The sequence below is a fragment of the Megalobrama amblycephala genome, linkage group LG5 (genome assembly GCF_018812025.1).
Source record: "Megalobrama amblycephala isolate DHTTF-2021 linkage group LG5, ASM1881202v1, whole genome shotgun sequence".
Classification (NCBI taxonomy): Eukaryota; Metazoa; Chordata; class Actinopteri; order Cypriniformes; family Xenocyprididae; genus Megalobrama; species Megalobrama amblycephala.
In genome coordinates, this window is record NC_063048.1 from 12,195,969 (window position 1) to 12,218,076 (window position 22,108).

General features: G+C 37.4%; 1 protein-coding gene across 4 annotated transcripts; it reads right to left on the minus strand.

Moving 5' to 3' along the window:
- Positions 1–1,469: 1,469 nt before the first annotated feature.
- fyna (FYN proto-oncogene, Src family tyrosine kinase a) lies at positions 1,470–20,986 on the minus strand. Of its 4 annotated transcripts, none has more exons than XM_048190706.1 (13): positions 20,707–20,981; positions 19,501–19,588; positions 17,185–17,441; positions 16,570–16,666; positions 14,732–14,830; positions 14,447–14,550; positions 11,563–11,712; positions 11,305–11,469; positions 10,918–11,097; positions 10,566–10,642; positions 10,300–10,453; positions 8,967–9,098; positions 1,470–3,064 (listed from the first exon to the last, which is right to left on the minus strand). In XM_048190706.1, the coding sequence occupies exons 3-13, from the start codon at positions 17,429–17,431 to the stop codon at positions 2,856–2,858; spliced, it is 1,614 nt and encodes a 537-aa protein (XP_048046663.1). In that variant the 5' UTR covers positions 17,432–17,441; positions 19,501–19,588; positions 20,707–20,981; the 3' UTR covers positions 1,470–2,855. The 4 variants fall into 4 exon arrangements, with proteins under 4 accessions (XP_048046663.1, XP_048046664.1, XP_048046665.1 ...); XM_048190707.1 differs by having other exon boundaries at positions 19,486–19,588; XM_048190708.1 differs by lacking the exon at positions 19,501–19,588.
- Positions 20,987–22,108: the final 1,122 nt, after the last annotated feature.

The following is a 22,108-nucleotide window of genomic DNA, read 5'->3' on the forward strand; positions in this document are numbered from 1 at the left end:
GCTGGACAACGTTGAGGCATTCTCCTAATGAGATGACGGATGGTGTCCTGGGGTATTTAATCCCAGATCTGGACCAGGGCATCACTAAGCTCCTGGACAGTCTGAGGTGCAACCTGGCAGCGTCAGATGGACAGAAACACATTGAGGTGTTCTATTGGATTTAGGTCAGGCGAGTGTGGGGCCATTCAATGGTATCAATTCCTTCATCCTCCAGGAACTGCCTGCATACTTTCGCCACATGAGGCCAGGCATTGTCGTGCACCAGGAGGAACCCAGGACCCAGTGCACCGGCGTAGGGTCTGACAATGGGTCCAAGGATTTCATCCCGATACCTAATGGCAGTCAGGGTGCCGTTGCCTAGCCTGTAGAGGTCTGTACGTCCCTCCATGGATATGCCTCCCCAGACCATCACTGACCCATCACCAAACCGGTCATGCTGAACGATGTCACAGGCAGCATAACGTTCTCCACGGTTTCTCCATACCCTTTCATGTGTCAAATGCTCAGAGTGAACCGCCAGTGGCAGACCTGCCAATTCTGGTATTCAATGACAAATGCCAGTCGAGCTACACGGTGCCGGGCAGTGAGCACAGGGCCCACTAGAGGATGTTGGGCCCTCAGGCCACCCTCATGAAGTCTGTTTCTGATTGTTTGGTCAGAGACATTCACACCAGTGGCCTACTGGAAGTCATTTTGTAGGGCTTTGGCAGTGCTCATCCTGTTCCTCCTTGCACAAAGGAGCAGATACCGGTCCTGCTGATGGGTTAAGGACCTTCTACGGCCCTGTCCAGCTCTTCTAGAGTAACTGCCTGTCTCCTGGAATCTCCTCCATGCTCTTGAGACTGTGCTGGGAGACACAGCAAACCTTCTGGCAATGGCACGTATTGATATGCCATCCTGGAGGAGTTGGACTGCCTGTGCAACCTCTGTAGGGTCCAGGTATCGCCTCATGCAGTGACACTGACCCTAGCCAAATGCAAAACTAGTGAGATGAGTGGAAAAAAAAAATGTCAGTGGCCTCCACCTGTAAAACCATTCATGTTTTGGGGGTCGTCTCATTGTTGCCCATCTAGTGCACCTGTTGTTAATTTCATTAACACCAAAGCAGCTGAAACTGATTAACAACCCCCTCTACTACTTAACTGACCGATCAGTATCCCAGGAGTTTAACTGACTTTTTGAGCAGTGTATTAAATAAAATATCAAGCAAAGTGGTCACTAATGTTTGACAGCCAGAAAGTGTCCAAATACATTAACATTTACTGTTTTATCATCGAAAATCAAACATGTGTTAATGCATCAGTATGAATTTGTTTTAAGACCACTTTTTCTCATAAATATCCAATTGTGACTAAATAAAAAAAGTTAAATCTTGAGAATTTTAAATCTTGAAGTACCTGCCAAACTTAACAAAAAAGATATTCAATTATAATCTGATGTCGGGTGGAAAAAAGAAAGGTTGATAGAAATGGATTTGAATGACACTTTATTCTAAAAATGTTTGTGCATAAATGAAACAAAGAAATTAAATAAACACAATATTTATGAATTAATCCAAATATAGATGGTACAAAAATAAATGTGAAAATTATAAGGTTGGATTTTAACACAAATGCAGCACATAATTTAAATTATAGGCCCTGATAAAAGCAACTCTCAATTGAACCCCTTATTCTATCCAAAACATAAGCTGAAATCATGAAGAGTGGGTGAACAACTGCTCTTGGAAAACGGCTCATGCCGACACTGCCGCAATGAAAATATGTGAAAGTATCGTTGACTTACAGAGAGGTCTGTCACTTTTTAAAAGCGAAAAAAGTAAAGAATGACCCGATAATGAATATTCAGACATACGTATCATTTTATCATGAAGGACAAAACGAGGGGCAAAAACAAACCAGCAATGAGTTATCTTGAGTGAAATTCTACCATTTCATAATATTTCTCTACGTATTTAGTCGTGTTATTTTATAATGCATGATAATGTGAGATACATTTAATGGACTCCTTTTATTTTCTCTCACAACAGTAAGGATGTTAGCAGTCATTTTATCTCATTTGCAGGAGAGATGCAAGTATGGTCAAGCATAATGCCCACTTGGTCTCATACTATTCTGATACATACATTGCTCTATTGTTAATCCAAAGTGACTAAATAGAAAATGCACTCATTCTAAGAAGCAGAAAACAAAAGAGAGACACTGAGCGCTTGCTAAAAGCAGGTGCAAAATAATTAGGCCCAGCAAACTCACTAAAACCAGTGCAGACATCATTACCCTCTGTGAAAGTCACAATAATGTGTCAGAAATGCTACCTATGCACTGCTGTATGTCTCGGCTAAAAGGGAATGTTTTGACATGTACAGTTAATTTAATATACAATTGACAGAATTCCCTTAATATTTAAAAGAGGCTGGTCAACATCCTACTGGAAGTGTCTAAGAATGATTTCCAGAATCATTGTAAATTTTAAAACGTTCGATGTCGCCTCTCTGTCGATCATGCTTTCCTCACAGCGTCGATTCTTTCCCGGCCTGGATAAGAACGCAAAACAGCATTATAAAAGTAATAAAACAAGCCAAATACAAGGGAAAACTAAACACACTATTTACACTACATACAAACAAGCCATTCTTATCATTAATCATGACTGATGTCTCTCCACAGAACACTATTTTTGGCTTTACTGACAGATATAATGCGATTGCATGTCCTTTGTTCAATGGAAGATGGATTGTGTCAGATATTGGGTCGAGATGGCACAAAACCTGGAAGCTTTTCTCATCAAACGCTCTTTTGATCAGTCTTTTGAAGGGCAGTCTGTTGTGGCACTCTCTGTACTCTGGAGCTCTGTGTTTAGAGGTTGTCCCCGGGTTGGTACTGTGGTTCAGTGGCAGTGAAGTAATCCTCCAGGAAGGCTTGCAGATACTCAAAGGTGGGCCGCTCCTCGGGGTCCCTCTTCCAGCATTGGAGCATGAGCTCGTGCAGGGAGCTGGGACAGTCCTGGGGGCAGGGCATCCTGTAACCACGCTCGACTTGCTCCAAGACTTCCCGGTTGTTCATGCCTGAGGGACAAATGCAAAGCATGTGTTCTTTAACTGAGAAAAAGTTGTGGGGCCCTTAAATTCCTGTGTGATGCTATGTTGTACTTCATACGTGGGGCAGTTGTGGCTCCCACTCTAAGCCAAATGTCAAATTCCCTAACTTTTCCCTGACTTTCACTGACTAATAAGCTGAATTTCCATGACCTATAATGAACGGAAAAACAAGCCGCTGTTGTGCTGAGCACTGAGGAGACAAAAATCGGCCACAGACAGTATTTTAAATCCATCCATTTAGTTTTTGCAGACCATCTTAGACTGTTTGACACTAGGCTATTTCTGTAAATGGTTGTTATGATTCTTTAAGTCTGAAATAAATAATTAATAATTATTAAATAAGTAAGTCCCATAATATTTTTCCTTCAGAAGTAATGTTGGTAGTTTATCCAATGTGCATTTATTAATTTATTCATATTTATTCATTCTACCATGGTGAATAAACGAAGGTAACGGCTACGCACGACCAATTTGAAAATTCTGCACGACTGCCACTAGGGGGCGAAATTCAACAATTGTGCAGTGAAATATAGAATGCCAAGTGTGCCACAATTAAAAATAAATAAATAAATAAATAAACATACATAGAAAAGCAAAAAAAATTGTATTTATACATTTATTTCCTTATTTATGTATATATTAATTTTTTTCCACATTTATTTATTTTTTCTTTATTTATTTATACATTTATTCATTTCGATTTTAATTTTTTCCACATTTATTTATTTATGCATTTCTTTATTTCTACATTTCTTTTTCTGTAGAGTAATGAGGAGGGCGTGGTTTACCTCAGACATATCAATCGAGCTCAGAGTAGGCGAGAGTGAAGCCTAACCCCCAATCGCTCCCCGGGCACCGAAGCAAAAAAGGCCCACTGCTCCGGGTGCGTGTTCATGGTGTGTGTGTGTGTGTGTGTGTGTGTGTGTGTGTGTATGCACTTGGATTGGTGAAATGAGTCTTTTAAAGAGATAGTTCACCCAAAACATTCCAAAATTTCTATCTTCTGCGAAACACAAAAGAAGATATTTTGAATGTTTCAACTGTTACTGTCCATACAATGCAAGTCTATGGGGTCCAACATTTACATGCACTAGGGTTGCATGATTAATCAAAAATAAACTGCACGCGATTTGGCAATTGGCTGTGATTTTTTTATGCACAGCTTGCCAGTGAAGTACTGCTAAATGCTGCTCCATCTGAAAGCCAGAGGGCGCTCTCGCTCAGAAACTCCAAATATGCCCCTTAGAAGAAAGACAATGCACATGGTACCAGGAAATCCCTATGGGTATCATACTATCACTGTAGCTGAATAGATGATTGAAGCTCTGATTAAACATGACTAATAAACACATGACTAAAACAATATATGGTTTATCTGAGTTCTTTAAGCCTTCTCGGGTATTTTCATGAAAATAAAGTATATTTACAATGCAAAGCTAATCGACATAGCCTTTATCAGTATCACTGTATAGAATACTATGAAATAATTAGAGATGTTCCGATACCCCTTTTCCACTCCCGATACCGATTCCGATACCTGAGCTCAGGGTATCGGCCGATACCGAGTACTGATCCGATACCTGGGTGCAGGGCTCTGAACCGGTTCAATGAACGAAACCGGAAACAAACAAAATTTTGACCGGAACGTAACCAGAAATGGAAACTGAATCAAATGTAATCGTTTTGAACAGAAACGCTCGTTTGAAATGGCCATTAACCGGTTAATAACGTGATTTTTTCGTTCTATTTAATATTTTGATTTGGCAGTCAACCAATCACGAATTCAAATAGTACAGCCTATGCAAATGTGACGCTGACGCATCTAACGAGAGTGAAATGACCGAGCTGAGCGCTCAGTTGTCAAGTCATCATAGGTTAGGTAAGTCACAATGGCAACGCCCTGGCATTAGTTTTTCCGATGATATGTCACCAACCGTCAAGTATTAGGCCTATATTTAAGTGAAAATTAAAGTCAAGTAGGCTAATATGGAGCTTATTGTGCGTTTTGAAACCAGCGAAAATTACAGGATATGTAGAACATAGGTTCACACAACGCCACATCATGCACATGCAGCGGTTCGGTGAACGGAGAAAACAGAATAAAACTATAGGCTAACATAACACATATACAATAAAAGGGAATATTTAGGCCTATAGGCTACGCGAAATATTTCACCATATAATTAGGTCTACAGATTAACAAAACGAAAGTGGTTCATTGTGGCGCACTCCAACGATCTAGGAAAGGAAACAGACATTCTGCTTGTTTTCGTTATTTAAATGTCTTTTGTAAATGTATGAATTATGTCTGGCTTTTAAATTACGACCATAAACCATAAATTACGGAGTACAGTTTAGGAAAAAACGTTCCAGTGGTCGCGCCAGCGCCTCATGCGCGCGCACACAAATTCTTGCATTGCTTACTTGATATCGCAGCTGTTAAATATTAAAATAAAAATACAATCAACCAAACATATAAAACTTTACGTTGCTCAATTCAATTCCGTAAGACAATCTGCCGTCCCGTGACCACCGCCTGACTGTGCTGTTATGTGAAGGATGTTGTTGATAATGCGAGTGAAGTACAAAGCTTAGGCTACATAATAAATAGCCTAATAGTTTAGCATTCGTCTCGAAAATGGAAACAGTGCCGAATGAGAAAGGTATGCTTCAGACTCACTTTAAATTAATTAGTTTAGCATCTTATTTAGTTTTATTTCTAATAAATAACCTTGTTTTTCACTTCTTCGCTGCTCTATACAGTGGTTGCTTATGGCAACACAGCACAACTTCCTGTGTTTGCATTCTGAGCCGCGAAGAAGAATTGAGTTCCGATTTGCTGCGTTAAGCAAAGATAGCGGGCACAACTAGATATTGTTTAAGAAAATGGTATCGGATCGGTACATGAGTTTAAATACTCGCCGATACCGATGCTAGAATTTTTTCTGGTATCGGTGGCATTTCCGATACTAGTATCGGAATCGGAACAACCCTAGAAATAATATTCTTTTATGCCTTGTTCTGAGTAAGAAGCCACATCATCTCACAGAAGGATGTTGTTTCAAACACTCGACTGACATTATGAAGTGAGTTTGGAGTAAAAACATGCTATTAAATGTTGTCTTTTGTTGGACAAGAGGTTCATAAATGCTTCTCATGTTTGGAAAGATGTTTGATGCATGTTGCTTTTTTCAAATGCACATTATAAGCGACTCAAACTCACAGTGCTTTCAGATGGAGCAGCATTTACTAGGTGTGATTCACTGACAAGCTGCGCATAAAAAAAATATTCGCAGCCTTTGCAATTTCATAATCGCACTAAGCCAAGCGGTTTAAGCACGATTTCGGGTTAATTGCAATTAATGGTGCAGCCCTAACACGCACCTAAATAATTAGTTAGTAATCAGAGTGATGGCTCAATCGGATTAAAAAGGCTTCATCTAAACACCAAGTGTGCCGCACACTTCCTGAAAAGCGAAGCCAAAGCATTTCGATCGCCCACTGGTGGCTAGCTGCAGTATAGGTCATAAACCTCACCCACTCCATGCAGTCGAATGGGACGCGAGCCAAACTAAAAAACCCAATTACACTTCAAATAATTTTTTTTTTTCCAAACAACATTTCTGTCATTTTAGGTAGTTCTTATCATGCAAACATATGTTCAAATGTTTTTCCAAGTAAGTTTGGTTTTAGTTATTTGATGTAGTGACTGACCGATATTGATTTTTTAGAACCGATACCAATAATTTGTGTGTTTATGTGACCGATAACTGATATGCAGAACCAATATTTATTTACTGTTATACTTCTGTTTTTGACACGATTACATGAAATTGCATGCATGGAAAACAAAACAAATTTTATTTATACACCAATAAATAGAGGGGTCTGAAACTGCAAAAAATAAAAAAGTGCACTGATACTATACTGTTTTTGTTGAAAATTAGTAGTCTTTCATGTTAATTATAATCTTCATATTACAAAAATAATTTTATTTATAAAAAGCATCAGCAGCAACACCAATGTTAACAATAAGCAAAATAAATGTAGAATGTCTAATGTTTTCAAATGGAGAAAATAAATTAAAGACAGGAGTCATGTCAACTTTGCAGAAATGTAATACTTCATTTTAAACTACAGTTTTAGTAGATTTATAAGCTGTTTAATGGGCTAAAGAGTGAAGAATAATTTGCTGGATAATGTTAAATAACTGAATAATATTCTCTGGAATACTGGAATATAACAAACAAAACATCGTGTTTTATTGCATTTCTCAACTGGTATGTTATATCAGAATTATTAATAATGTTTTTGTCATTCTAGATTATGAAATATCTGCGGACAAAGTGCTGTTTATCTATGCATTTACTCAGAACTATACTCGATTGGTCGCGGAGATAATAAATAGTTGTTTACTTGGATGTTTATTAGCATATTAATGGATATACAGTAAATGTTTATATAATTACGTTGTTTTAAACAAGTGAATCTTGTTAAAAGTTACATTCTTAGAGACAAGCTGCATAAACTAGCTACATTTCAGGCATTTATGTAACACATCTAATTTGTGCATTAATGGCTGTTATGTTAAATAAAGTTTACTAATTACAGCAAAGCAGGTAATTATGCTTTACATGTGCATGCCGTTGTCTCGTCTCCCCTCAGATGCGCTGCAATGGCGATCTTGCGCGCAATTCTCAAAACACCCACAAGATGGCAGCGTTTATCAGTAAATCCGATATAACAAAACCGATATCCGATTATGGTAAAATGCTTAAATATCTGGAAAATATCGGTAAATTGATATATCGACCGATCTCTAATTTGATGCTATAAAACAGGGTGTAACATCATGATTGACAGCTGTGCTTCCGATTGAAGCTGCGGGAACGAGAAGGTCCTTGATACCGCAGCTCCACCTCAGGATCACTACTGCACAGACTCAGCCTTTGAATGATGTAATCGGCAACGACTGTTTCTGGGATATTTTGGCTTCATTTTTCTACAGTAGAAGGAAGCGGAGAGCCGGAGACGCATCATCCATCTTTTTTACACTCTATGGAAAACACCTCAATCGACCCGACTGAGCTTTATCTGAAAAATTTTTCAATCGGATTAAAAGGGGTGATGTAGACCTTAAATAATCTACTCAATAGGACAAAAATAAGCTCGTAAATGCTTGAATTCATATATTCTCTCGATCGGATTCAAAAATACCTTACTCAGTACTATGTATGTTTATCATAGCACTTTTATAATAAGATCTCTGAGGTTTACATATGTTTTACATCTTATGAACATGCATTTGTTTATTTATGTCTTACAAACTGGTCAGAGGAGGAGACTGAATATTTGACTTTCATTATAAACGTCATCAAGGCAAAAACGACAAACAATTATATACTAATGGTAGCTCCGGTGACATTATCACGGTGGCTTTATCGTTCTGAACGCGGCGACTGAGCAATACGCATATGCTGAAGTTTTGTTCAGAATACATGTAATGCATGTATTCTAAACAAAATTTAGGGTTCATATAAACAGAACTTTCAGAATCTGAAATCAGATTGGAATCATTTCGATTGACAAAAGTTAGTGAATAACTAAGGAGACATTGAGACATTTTTTATATATATATATATATATATATATATATATATATCTTCTTTTGTGTTCATACAGGTTGTAATGACATGAGAGTGAGTAAATGATGATAGAATTCTAATATATGAGTTAATTGTGCCTTTAAGAATTCATATTGCATCAAATGGCAAACTTTCAATAAAAATGAATGGATTTTTGGTCTTTTTTTGTCAGCTACCGTCAGTGATAACAATCTAAGAATGTTCCTTCCACCATTAGATCTCACCTGGATAGGGTACGCGTCCTTTGGTGACCAGCTCTGTGAGTAGTATTCCAAACGACCACACATCAGACTTGATAGTAAACCTTCCATAGAGTGCTGCCTCTGGAGCCGTCCACTTGATTGGGAACTTGGCACCTACAACGGAACACTGGATTTATGGATCTGATCTCGAAATGTGGCCTACTTGTGAACTGGGCAATGTTCCCAGGGAAATTGCAGATTTAACTCTGTTGAATACGTGCATAAGGAAAAAAACATTAGAAGATAAAACACAGCTTAGTCATAAATTATATGACCTATATGGCCACGTCATCTAAACTACTTTTGAGATGTTGCCATGCTGAAAATGTTGCCACATGGCAACTAACCATGGTTAAAAAACAAGTTTCTCATATGAATTAATATATTTATTCATTTGGAACCCCTACAAACAAATTATTTAAAAATATATATTAATTATATTCTTCAATGTACACATGAAATAGAAATATTTTTATGCATAAAAACATTTGTATCGCTATAAACACATAACCACAGTAATACAAGTGATGCCAATATGTATAAAAATGCCTAGTGAGTAAATGGATTATTGCAATTATACGTTAACATTAATATTTTCTCAGTTTACTGTAAAACTATGTTAGACTGTGAACTAAAATATCTATTTTAATAATACAAAATGCAGCAAAATATCCAGCTGTAGTAGGAAATTTGAATTTTGCATCTTGCAGAGAAAGTATCATATGACTTATAAACTCTGATCTTTTAACTCCAATAATGCAGTTTGTTGTTCTTTTTTTCCTGAATGGTAAGTGTGAAATGTAAAGTGAGGGAAAATAATGTCACCATATGGCAACACTGTACCATAGAGCAGTGGTTCCCAAACATGGTCTTGGAGGAACCCCAGCACCGCACATTTTGGATGTCTCTCTCATCTAACACACCTGATTCAAACTCATCAGCTCATTAGTAGAGACTGCAAGACCTGAAGTAGGTGTGTCAGATAAGGGCGACATACAAAATGTGAAAGTGCTGGGGGTCCTTCAGGACAGGTTTGGGAACCACTGCCATAGAGCAGGGATGGACAACTTCAGTCCTGGAGGGCCACTGCCCAGCAGAGTATAGCTCCAACCCTAATCAAACACACCTGAACCAGCTAATTAAGGTCTTTAGGATTAGTAGAAAGTTATAGGCAATTGAGTTTTTATCAGGGATGGAGATAAACTCTGCAGGACACTGGCCCTCCAGGACCGGAGTTGCCCATCCCTGCCATAGAGGGATAACTAAGTCTATAAAGACAGAGTAGATAAGCCTGATTTGGAATCGCATCCCTCACCTTGTCGAGCTGTGTATTCATTGTCCTCTATTAGTCTGGCCAGTCCAAAATCTGCAATCTTGCACACTAAGCTATCACCAACAAGTATATTGGCAGACCGCAGATCTCTGTGGATGTAGTTCATCCTTTCAATGTAAGCCATGCCTGCAGCAACCTAAAAAAGGAGTGCGCAAGCAATGAAATATTTAAATGTCCCGTGGTCAAGGTAAGTGCTTACTGATACCAGATACCTTTAATGATTATGGGTTTCAAAACATTTTACTAACCTGAGCAGCCATGTCCACTAAATTTGGCAATTTAAGCCCACGTCCTTCACCATCCTTCAAGAAATCCAGCAGGCTTCCTAAAAGACCATCAGAATATGTGTGAACAAACCTATGTGACTTCTTTGGAAGAGTAAATATATATAATAATATATTCCTATGATGGCAAAGCTAGATTCTCAGCATCATTACTCCAGTCTTCAGTGTCACTATGATCTTACTATGATCAATGTTGAAACCAGATATGCTGCTTAATATATTTGTGGAAACTGTGATGATTTTTTAAGGATTCTTTGATTAATAGAAAGTTCAAAAGAACTGCCTTTATTTAGCACTTCTGTTTGCAAAATCCTACCTTTGCTCATATATTCTGTCACAATGTAGATGGGTTCTTCAGAGACGACCGCATAGAGCTGCACTAGCTTGTCATGCCTCAGTTTCTTCATTATCTGAGCCTCCTCCAGGAATGACTCTGGAGACATTGTGCCTGGTTTCAAGGTCTTCACTGCCACTTTAGTATTGCCATTCCAAGTGCCTGCCATTCAGAGACAAGACTTCATAGTGAGTCACACAGCCCTTGAAAGGAACCACACATAAATCCTTCCAAGACAGCTGGCTTTCTTTTGACAAGAGGAAATGTTCTCTGCCTCCCCGACAGGCCTAGATTTATACCCCTAGAATTATAAGTAATGCATGAATATCAAACTCTTTTATTGGGCATGTGGTTAAGCTAATCGCTTACCCATCCAGACCTCTCCGAACTGTCCATTCCCCAATCGTTTGATGAGCTGAAGCGACTCCCGTGGGATCTCCCATACATCTTTGGTTTTGACGGACAGGTCGGCGAGGCGGGGCATGCCTTTATGGCATGGGACTATTAAACGGCAACAGAGTCCTGCAGCCCGGGCTGAATGCAGAGATATTAATAGCATGTGCTTGTACTGTCGTTTTATCATCAAGATCAACTCATTTTCGTATTTAGAGTTTAATACAGACTTACCAGAATAATGATGCACAAGCTGCTGCAGAGTTTCAAATTGAGCTCTAGTGGTGATGTAATATCCTCCATTGTCTAACTTGCGTATCTTGTAGTGCTTCACATGATCGCCCTTAGTTTCATCCCAATCCTGTATGGACAATGAATATGCTCCTGGAATAAACATGAGAGAACAGGAAATTAGATAGTACAGGAGTCTGAAATATCAGTTAATAATTTAGAGAAAAAGATGTAAAGTTTGCAAAACTTTCAACTAATAAACACTACTGTTCAAATGTTTAGAGTCTGAAAATTTCGTATCCAAAATTTTTTGTATTCGTGATCCTAAAAATGTGTCACACACTGAGACAGATGTAGTCTGGGTAAACCCAGCCTGATCTGCCGGCGATTTGATTTCGCTCGGCAACCCAGTCTGGAAACCCGTGCATTCATTTCTATTGCTTCCGTTACACTTTTGTGGGAGCCAATCACAGACTGGCTTATCCACCTTGCTCGCTATTGGCGGGTATAACACGATGACGATAGAGAAGCAACGGCAAGCAGTTTTAAAACTCTATCTGATCTACCCGTCACTCCAAAATAACAATGCACAATCACAGTGATGCCGATTGTGTTAAGCATTTACCTTATCTGAGAGGAATGTAGCAGAGCGTTGATCCGACAGTCTCTTCATAGGAAATTACAAACAGCGATTAATGACACACAATGATTCTCTGCTGTTATTTTGGTGGTTTGCTTCACGATGTGAGTACAGGACTCTTTTACTTCAATGCCCCTTGTTGGTAGACAATATTTTTATTATTTGCTCTATATGTTTCGTCTCCTGCTTCTTGAATCTCGCGCCACCTGAGCTGACTGGAATTCTTTTTGGTTGTCATGACAGTGACGTAGTTTAGGGCGGCTAAATTCCGCGTTCATTTACACTGAACCAGGGGTGCGTTTCCCAAAGCGAACTATGGTCGCAAGTTCCGTCGTTACCAATAGAGTTCAATGGGACTTACGACCATGGTTCACCAACGATGCTTTCGGGAAACTCACCCCAGAACAGTAACTATATCAGAGTCGCCTTTTAAACTCTCGACGATGCTGAATGACTTCTTTAGTTAGCAAACAAATCGCTCGACTGGGTGTAAATATCACTCACTTTCATGTTTTTTTGTACAACCTGCAAAAATCGCTCGATGCCATTGCTGCTCCTGCAAACCGCTGAGCAATGCTACAAACTAACCTGCCTGGAGTTTTCGCATCGCTCTGCAAAGTACGTCACCCGGATCGTTGATCTGATTGGTTGAAGGACTATCCAATTGCGTGACTAATGCTCGTTGATCACGCCTCTTGTGCAGCAGAAAATCCATACAGACTCTCCAGACCAATGTTCAATTTTAAATTGAGCTTGGTCTGGTGATAGCCAGACTAAGACCGATGCGTATTAATTAACCCATTGCGAAAAAATTTGCAAAACATTACAAAATGGAGTCTTCAAGCAGTGAGCATGATTTAGCTGTCCTCTCTCTTCTTAAAAAGAGAATAAGAAAGAGGAAATATTGGGTCCATCCAATCCTGAGACTGCGTAGAGAGGAAGGAGAGTTCCACCTCATCAAGGAGCTGCAGGATTATCCTGAGCGTTTCAAAGTTTACTTCAGGATGTCAGTGGCTCAGTTTGATGCTTTGCTAGCGATACTGGCACAATCTTTCTTTATATTCTGTCTCTTTGTATTCCGCACTTTGTCATACAGTGCTGCTGCTTTGTGCTGTAGACGACGTGGATCAACTTGGCATTCGGTATTTTGTCATTCGCTTGTACGGTGGCTCTGGTCTCTCAAAATGCATGCCACGGATGTGAAAAACGCAGAAAATCGAACCTGATCCGAATTTTTTTATGATGGACGAAAGCTTCGGAGGCAGTGTGTAAACGTGATTGACACAACGTGAGGTCGTATTTATTTTTCAACGTGCGAAAATTTCGGGTGCGAATTTCGGACTCAGTGTGCAAAGACCTTAAAGGATTAGTTCACTTTCAAATTAAAATTTCATGATAATTTAATCACCCTCATGTCATCCAAGATGTTCATGTCTTTCTTTCTTCAGTCGAAAAGAAATTAAGGTTTGTGATGAAAACATTCCTGTATTTTTCTCCATAAAGTGGACTTCAATGGACTCCAAACGGTTGAAGGTCAAAATTACAGTTTCAGTGCAGCTTCAAGGGTCTTATCTAGTGAAACAATCAGTCATGTTCTAATAAAAAAAAAAAAACAACAAAAAAAACGCTCGTCTTGAACTAGCTCTCTTCTTCTTCTTCATTAGAATTCCAGCAGTGTAGACGCTGCTAAATGTATTACTGCCCTCCACAGGTCAAAGTTTGAACTAATTGTTATATACTTGCACTAGCATATTGTATATGACAATTTAGTTAGATAGATAAGACCCTTATTCCTCATCTGGGATCTTGTAGATCCCTTTGAAGCTGCACTGAAACTGTAATTTTGACCTTCAACCGTTTGGAGTCCATTGAAGACTACTATAAGGAGAATAATCCTGGAATGTTTTCATCAAAAACCTTAATTTCTTTTCGACTGAAGAAAGAAAGACATGAACATCCTGGATGACGTGAGGGTGAGTAAATTATCATGAAATTTTTAATTTGAAAGTGAACTAATCCTTTAAGACAGTTTTTTCTGAAAGAAATTAATATTTTTGTTAATTTTTTTTATTTGTTAAACAAATAAATGTTCTTTTGAAATGTTTATTCATCAAATAATCCTAAAAAGATGTATCACGGTTTCCACAAAAATATTAAGTACAACAACTTTTTCTACATTTTTAAATATATTAAAATATACAGTTATTTTAAATGATCTGTGAATGGGTTTGTGGAAATGCGAATTACCTTTCGTGGTCTCACTCTCCCTTATAAGGAATGTGCCTCTGGGATTTCCATTCGACAACAGTTGCCTTTCTGCATCTTTACGGCCTAGTTTTCCAAAATACCAACTACAAAGGAATACAAAGTGTTTGGTTTAGTTAACAGTGTGACCACATGACAAAGTTAAGTTATTGTGCTTGCCCCAATGAAAACACTTAAGAGTAATGCACAAAACAGACGTAGTTCTTCTAGACAGTCCTACTATTTATATTTCACTTTTGTCTATTTTAGTACTAAAACGGAACTTACTCTTCTGCCTGTATGGAGTCGACTGGAGCCACATAATTACTGGGTATGTATCCTGTTCCACCTGTAGTGAGAGAGCGGGCCTCCCACCAGTCTCCTTCCCTGATATATGGCAACAGGTGCAAGGGAACAAATAAACAATGAATACATTTCTAATGGGTCAAGTTTCAATTATTTAGAAGAAAACTGGCTGCTCTATAATGCACATATAACCCCCTTTTTTTTTTGTTCCCAAAAGATAATGTACACAAACACTACGGTTCAAAGGTTTGGGGTAAGATTTTGTGACAGACATTTATAATATAATAAATTATTTATATTTCAAATAAATTCTGTTCTTTTTAACTTTCTATTATTGATCAAAGAATCCAGAAAACCCAGTGAAAATCATGGTTTCCACAAAAATTTTAAGCTATGTTTTCAACATTGATAATAATAAGAAATGTTTCTTGAGCAGCAAATCAGCATATTAGAATGATTTCTGAAGGATCATGTGACACTAAAGACTGGAGCAATGATGGTGAAGCTTGCCATCACAGGAATAAATTACATTTTCAAATATATTAGAAGTAGAAAATAGTTGCTTTTATTAATTGCACAATTTTACTGCTTTTTGGTCAAATAAATTCAGCCTTGCAGAGAATAAGAGACTTCTTTGAAAACATTAAAAAATTACCGGGGAAAAAAATCTTACAACCCCAAACTTTTAAACAGCAGTGTATATTAAAAATACTTTATAAGGTTGGTTCACCCCAAAATGAAAATTATCCCATAATTTACTCACCCTCAAGCCATTCTAGGTGTAAATGGCTGTCTTCTTTCAGTCAAACACAAAGTGATACATTTTTGTAAGAAACATATCAATATCCATATACTATATATATATATATATATATATATATATATATATATATATATATATATATATATATATATATATATATACTTTCTTTCACGGTTCAAACAAATAAGCTCCTCCGACATTTCTCTTTAAAAATTCTCAATTTAGACTTCTAATTCGTGACCGGTGTTTTGCTCTATCCTCTGCACTTCCACGTTCGTCAGTACTTCATGTGTCGGGTCATAGTTCACTATTCCGCCGGAATCGACCCGCTTATGGAAGCCAGTGATTCTAGTTTATAAAGTTATAAATATGGATATTTTTCTACAAAAACACACCACTTCGCTTCAGAAGACATTTATTAACCCCCTAGAGCTGTATGAATTACTTTTATGATGGATGGATGCGCTTTTTGGTGGATTCAATATCTCGGTTACCATTCACTCGCATTATAAAGCTTGAAAGAGACAGAATATTTTTTTATTTAACTCAGATTGTATTCGTCTGAAAGAAGAAAGTCATATACACCTAGGATGGCTTGAGGGTGAGTAAATTATGGGATAATTTAACTATAATTATAATTTAAGTTAATATTTCAAACAGTATCCTATGGAGCCCTGCACATGACATGACAAAATTACATGACAAAATATATTGTGGCCACAAATTAAAAATTTGTTCTCTCGTTTTAGTAAATCCTGGCCATGTTGTATTATTTCTTTCTTTCATTTTGACTGAACTAAAACAAAGGAAAAAAATGTTATATCATATGTACAATTTAGTAAAATGAGGGAACAAATTTTTAGATTGTGCGCACAATTTACAAGGGAGTGAATTAGTAAAATGTGCTGCAGTATTAGTAAGTCGCGGGAATTAATTGTTAATACGTGGCCACGATATACATATTTTATTACCGCATGTCATATGCGGGGCTCCAAATTCACGTCCACATTTTTTTACATTTTTTTTTATAATATGTTAATATGTCCAATAAACTCACGTGCTATTTAGAATCTGGAACTTTTCCCCTTTCCTGAAGCTGAGGTCATCTTCTGACCTTGCCTCATAATCATAAAGTGCTACAAAGAGTGTTACTCCTGCAAAGTAAATGACAAATGACATCAGCATACTGACTAAAAAAGACTAAAACAATACATAGTTTTATAGAAATACTACAATGTCTCAAAAATGTGCTCCGAAGTGGAAATAGTTGGGATATTTTTAAAAAGGGATGTGTTATTTTAAAACAGTCAACATTAAGCAGTATTCACAACTCATTTTACAAATCATTTCCGAATAAAACAAGATATTCAATGAGAAAAAACTTGATTTTAGCCAATAAATTTGATTGGATCACGAAAAACGTGCATGCTTGACACCAGAGTGGAGGCAGGAGCTGAAAAATTAGAGGCCTTAGTGATGTCAGCCAAAAAGACAAGTTGTTTTAACTAGGAAGACAAACATTTTTTTTATTTGGAATGATGTGGACCAATCCAGCGGGCACAATAAAACTAAGAAAGAGTAGGCTAATAAATAAGGATGATTTTTATGTCATGTTGACTTCAACATTCAGGACAGTTTGAAGTGACCAGAACAGCAAAGTGCCTCATTTTACCTGTTCCACCCCGGGATCGCAACGTTCCTGAGTGTGAAGAAGAGTTCACTCCACCAAACACAGTCACTCCTTGACTGACAGGCGCATGGAAGTTGTTGTAGTTGGGTATGGTGGTGACTCCAAAGCTGGGGTAGTGCTGAGGTGTCGGATCAGCCCCATATCGATATCCTGCATGCTGTGAGACACTAGTTTCTCTGTCATCCGTGAGTTTGGTTGCCTCTTTGTCCTTACATTGCACACAGCCCATTATCTATATTCTTTGAGGTGAAGAAAATGAACATTAATTTACAGACATGTTGACATACACACTTCTGCTTGGACATTTTATTGGTTTGAATCTAATCAAATGAGCCATATTAAAGACGAGGTTCAGATTCATACTCAGAACAACTGACTGGAAGTAAACAAATACCCCTAAGTACACAGCAAAATCCCCAGAGTTAAATCAAGCTCTGCTTAGAGAACATATGGCCCTCTCTACATAGTGTTAAAATATCACTGAAGCAGAGTTAAAGTTAATGAAATAATATGTTGTTTGTGGAGTTGTTTAATCAGATCTTGAGAGATTTAATGTCTTTCATCTTCAGTTGATTTCATCTAAGGCTGTGGCTGGAAGTCCTTTGTAGTTATTGTGTTTCTCTTCAGTGATTATGCTTGTTAACAGCAGGTGTTCATCACTAATGCTCAATCATAACTTAATCACTTAATTATCTCATTAACTTTAACTCTGCTTCAGTGTTACTTTAACACTATATAGAGAGGGACCATATGTTATCTGAGCGATCTGATTTAACTCTGGGGATTTTAGTGTGTAATAATTACTTGAAAGAGACATAAATCAATAATAAATTCGACAAGTGATTCAGCAAGACATCTTGCTTTTTAGCACAAAAAAAGTCTGTAATTACAGAGAAAACAAATAAATGTGTCATTCACTGAATTTGTGATTCATTTAATCTTATTTGCATCAAATAGCATAATGATTTGGATAAGTGAGTCAGTTAATGTGACGCCAACTTCACTTTTACTAATAACTATTATGCTACCATATCCAGTTTTCCATTCTGTTGATTGAACATCATGATTAACAAATGTTAAAGGGTTAGTTCACCCAAATCTTCATCTTCAGTTCATCTTCAGAGCACAAATTAAGATATTTTTGATAAAATCCGATGGCTTAGTGAGGCCTGCATTGCCAGCAAGATAATTAACACTTTCAGATGCCCAGAAAACTACTAAAGACATATTTAAAACATGTGACTACAGTGGTTCAACCTTAATGTTATGAAGTGACAAGAATACTTTTTCTGCGCCAAAAAAACAAAATAATGACTTTATTCAACAATATCTACTGATGAATGATTTCAAAACACTGCTTCATGAAGCTTCGAAGCTTTACGAATCTTGTTTCTAATCAGTGGTTTGGAGTGCCAAAGTCACGTGATTTCAGTAAATGAAGCTTGTTACGTCATAAGTGTTTCGAAATTTCAATGGTTCACATGATTTTGGCAGTTTAATACGTGCTCAGAACCACTGATTTGAAACAAAAGATTCGTAAAGCTTCAAAGCTTCATGAAGCAGTGTTTTGAAATCACCCATCACTCGATATTGTTGAATAAAGTCATTATTTTGTTTTTTTGGCACACAAAAAGTATTCTTGTTACTTCATAATTAGGGCTGGGTGATATATCGCATGCGATTGTCATGCGCATTTCGTCAGTAAAGCCGGTTCCCTGATTACCGCTAAATCGCCATCACCTGCTTTCAAATGGAGCGGCATTTAATAGACAGAGCCGTAGTTCACTGACAAGCTACGCAATATCGCGTTCATTATTGAAGGCGATTTATCTGCGATATGAACGCGATATTGCGTAACTTGTCAGTGATCTACGGTTCTGTCTATTAAATGCCGCTCCATTTGAAAGCAGGTGATGCCGATTTAGCGGTAATCAGGGAACCGGCTTTACTGACGAAATGCGCGTGACAATCGCATGCGATATATCGCCCAGCCCTATTCATGATATAAAGGTACTCACATGAACTGTTTTAAATATGTCTTTAGTAGCTTTCTGGGCATTAAAAGTGTTAATTGTCTTGCCTGCAATGCAGGCCTCACTGAGATTTCATCAAAAATATCTTAATTTGTGTTCTGAAGATGAACGAGGGTCTTACAGGTGTAGAACGACATGAGGGTGAGTAAATAATGCCAGAATTTTCAATTTTTGGGTGAACTAACCCTTTAATATGAGTAGCTTGTTTTGACAGAAATGTAACACATGCAGGAAGTAAACGAAAACATACATTCAATAAACATACCAAGGCGAGCACTGGGCTACCACAGTGGAGTATTCGCATTCCATTCAATTAAAGATGGGGTGAAAACATCTACGATTTACTCCTTTGCCTGAGTGGGCAAAACAAAAGCCAGAGACAACGTTATATTCGCAAACAACTTCTGGGTAACTATATGGAATACTTGAGGTCTTATGTCAGTATGTTTTATAATCTGCAGAAAACAGAATTCAGTAGAAAGAGCCATTCATGCTTTTGTTGAACAAGGAAAAGTGTCTTGAGTCTCACCCACAGAGATTACAGCAAATATATTCAAAGAACTATTATCTCCCTAAAAAAACAAATTTATATATGTTATACTCATCACAACATGAGACCCTAGGATATATATTTAGTCAGTAATAAAATTGCACCCGTGCTTTTTATCAATGAATTTGCAAGACATTTTGTTCATGATTGCTGGCCAAATATATAGATATTTGCTGTGAGGATTTCAGGTACCAATCCTTTAAATTAAGAAATTTAAACTATAAGATTTGAATTTTAGATGAAGGATTTGACTTTCTGAGACTCAAAGCAAAACCACAGAAACATAATGTACACTAGAAACAATTCCATGATGGTTTATTACTTTCCCAGACTACCCAGATTTTTCCCAGGTTTTCCATGACCATGGTCACCCTGTATTTATAATTCTGCATGCATAAGAAAGCAATAAGAGGGGAGAAGGGCTTTTTGTGCCTGATGTCCACTGCATATATACATTCGAACAGTCATAAAACAACCAAAAAAATCAATAGACAGATTGTACTAAAAATAAAAAATCTTTAAGTCACACAAATACTTGTCTGTTGAGATTGTAAACCCCGATAAAGGGTATTGTTTGATTTCATTCTATCATAAGATGACTACTGTCCAGTGACAGAGGCCTTATTCTTCCATTCAATTGTGTACGTAAGGCTTTTTCTGCTGCGCATCAATCTTGCTGCCACAGACGAGCGCCTCGGAGCAAAAGCATCACACCATCCCTACACAAAACACATTCGTTCTCGATATTAAACATCCCTAAACACCAAGCGGCTGATAAAGCGAATGCATTGTGGTTAGTCCGCTCGCACTGGCATTATAGTGCCTCCATCTCCCATCATTTCCATTAACCACAATATCCATTGGAAACACATCGGCTGCACCAAGTGTATCAAAAACGCCAGACCATCAAAAAATGCTTACCAAGAGAGGGGTTGCCCGAAGTGTTTTGTATTTCACCGCAAAGAGAGAATCGAAAATAGGTCATTTGCAGACAGCTTTTTCTATTAATAAAATCTCGGTGAATTATGAAAATAACAACATTGGCCCTGACGGCTCAGGCTGCTCCTGTCGCCGAGTGTAACAGATGATGGCGTTGCTGAGGCGGATTCTCTCTGGGGACCGAGGGTGTGATTGACAGGGCCTTCGGCCAATCGGGTGGCGCAGAAGACGCCTGCGTGCGTGCGCGCGCATATTTTGCCTCCTCTATGGTCCTTTCTTGCTCCTACTATGCAGCGTGGGCACAGCTGTGTGGTTACTATAGGAAAACAAGGACTGTCTGGTCATGCTTCACAAATCTCTCTGTAATCGTCGACAGCCTGTGACACCAATAATTTTGGTGTGAGTTAAAAAAAAAAAAAAAAAAAAAATTCTAATCCATGCATGTTGTGAGGTACACCTGCTTTTCTAGACACTCTCTGTTAAATTAGAAACGGTATGGGTGTGAAACGTTTCCTTTCATATCGCCTGCCACAAGTAGGCTCAGTCTAGTGTTCATCCTAGTAGGGTGAACCAGACACCTTATTTTTTTCTCCTGACCATAGATGGCACAAAATCTCATCTCAGCACTTTTGATGAATGGCTATGCTATTTTTAATTTTGTTTTATATATATATATATATATATATATATATATATATATATATATATATATATATATATATATATATATATATATATATATATATGAAGACTTCAGATGCAAAAGCCTCTAAGTGTTCTTCTAAAATGAGCATTTTTATCAAGCTTTTATGTTTATGTTCTTATTTCACAATGAAAATGACCTATTAATTGCCATTAAAGTGAAATAGTGAAATTACTGAACCTAAACATACGAGCTTGATAAAAATGCTCATTTTAGAAGAACATTTTTAGAGGCTTTTGCATTTTATTTTCTAATTTTGTTTTTCTGGAAAATAGTGCTGTATGACACTATTATGTTGAATATCTAAGTTTTTTGTGTCTATTTGTTAGTGAAGGATTTGTGGACACATCAGTGTTTTTACTTGTGGAGTAAAAGTTACAGTTTTTATTTTTAAGTAAAAAGATTGAGAATTGGCACAGGCCCCGAGTGCATGTTGTTAGTGTTACTATTTTTAAATGTAATAATTGGCTATTGTAATTAATGAGGTTATTATTAAGTATTTCAATGAATTAGATGAACATTTCAGACATCTTCATTTTCATTAAAACCTATAGATTAGTTGAGTGAAACCATTAAATTTATATTCATAGTGTTATTATGACATATCTTCAATTAAAATAAGTAAATATTCAAATGCCTGGATATAAGTCATAGAATAATTCCACCTTTAATATTAATCTC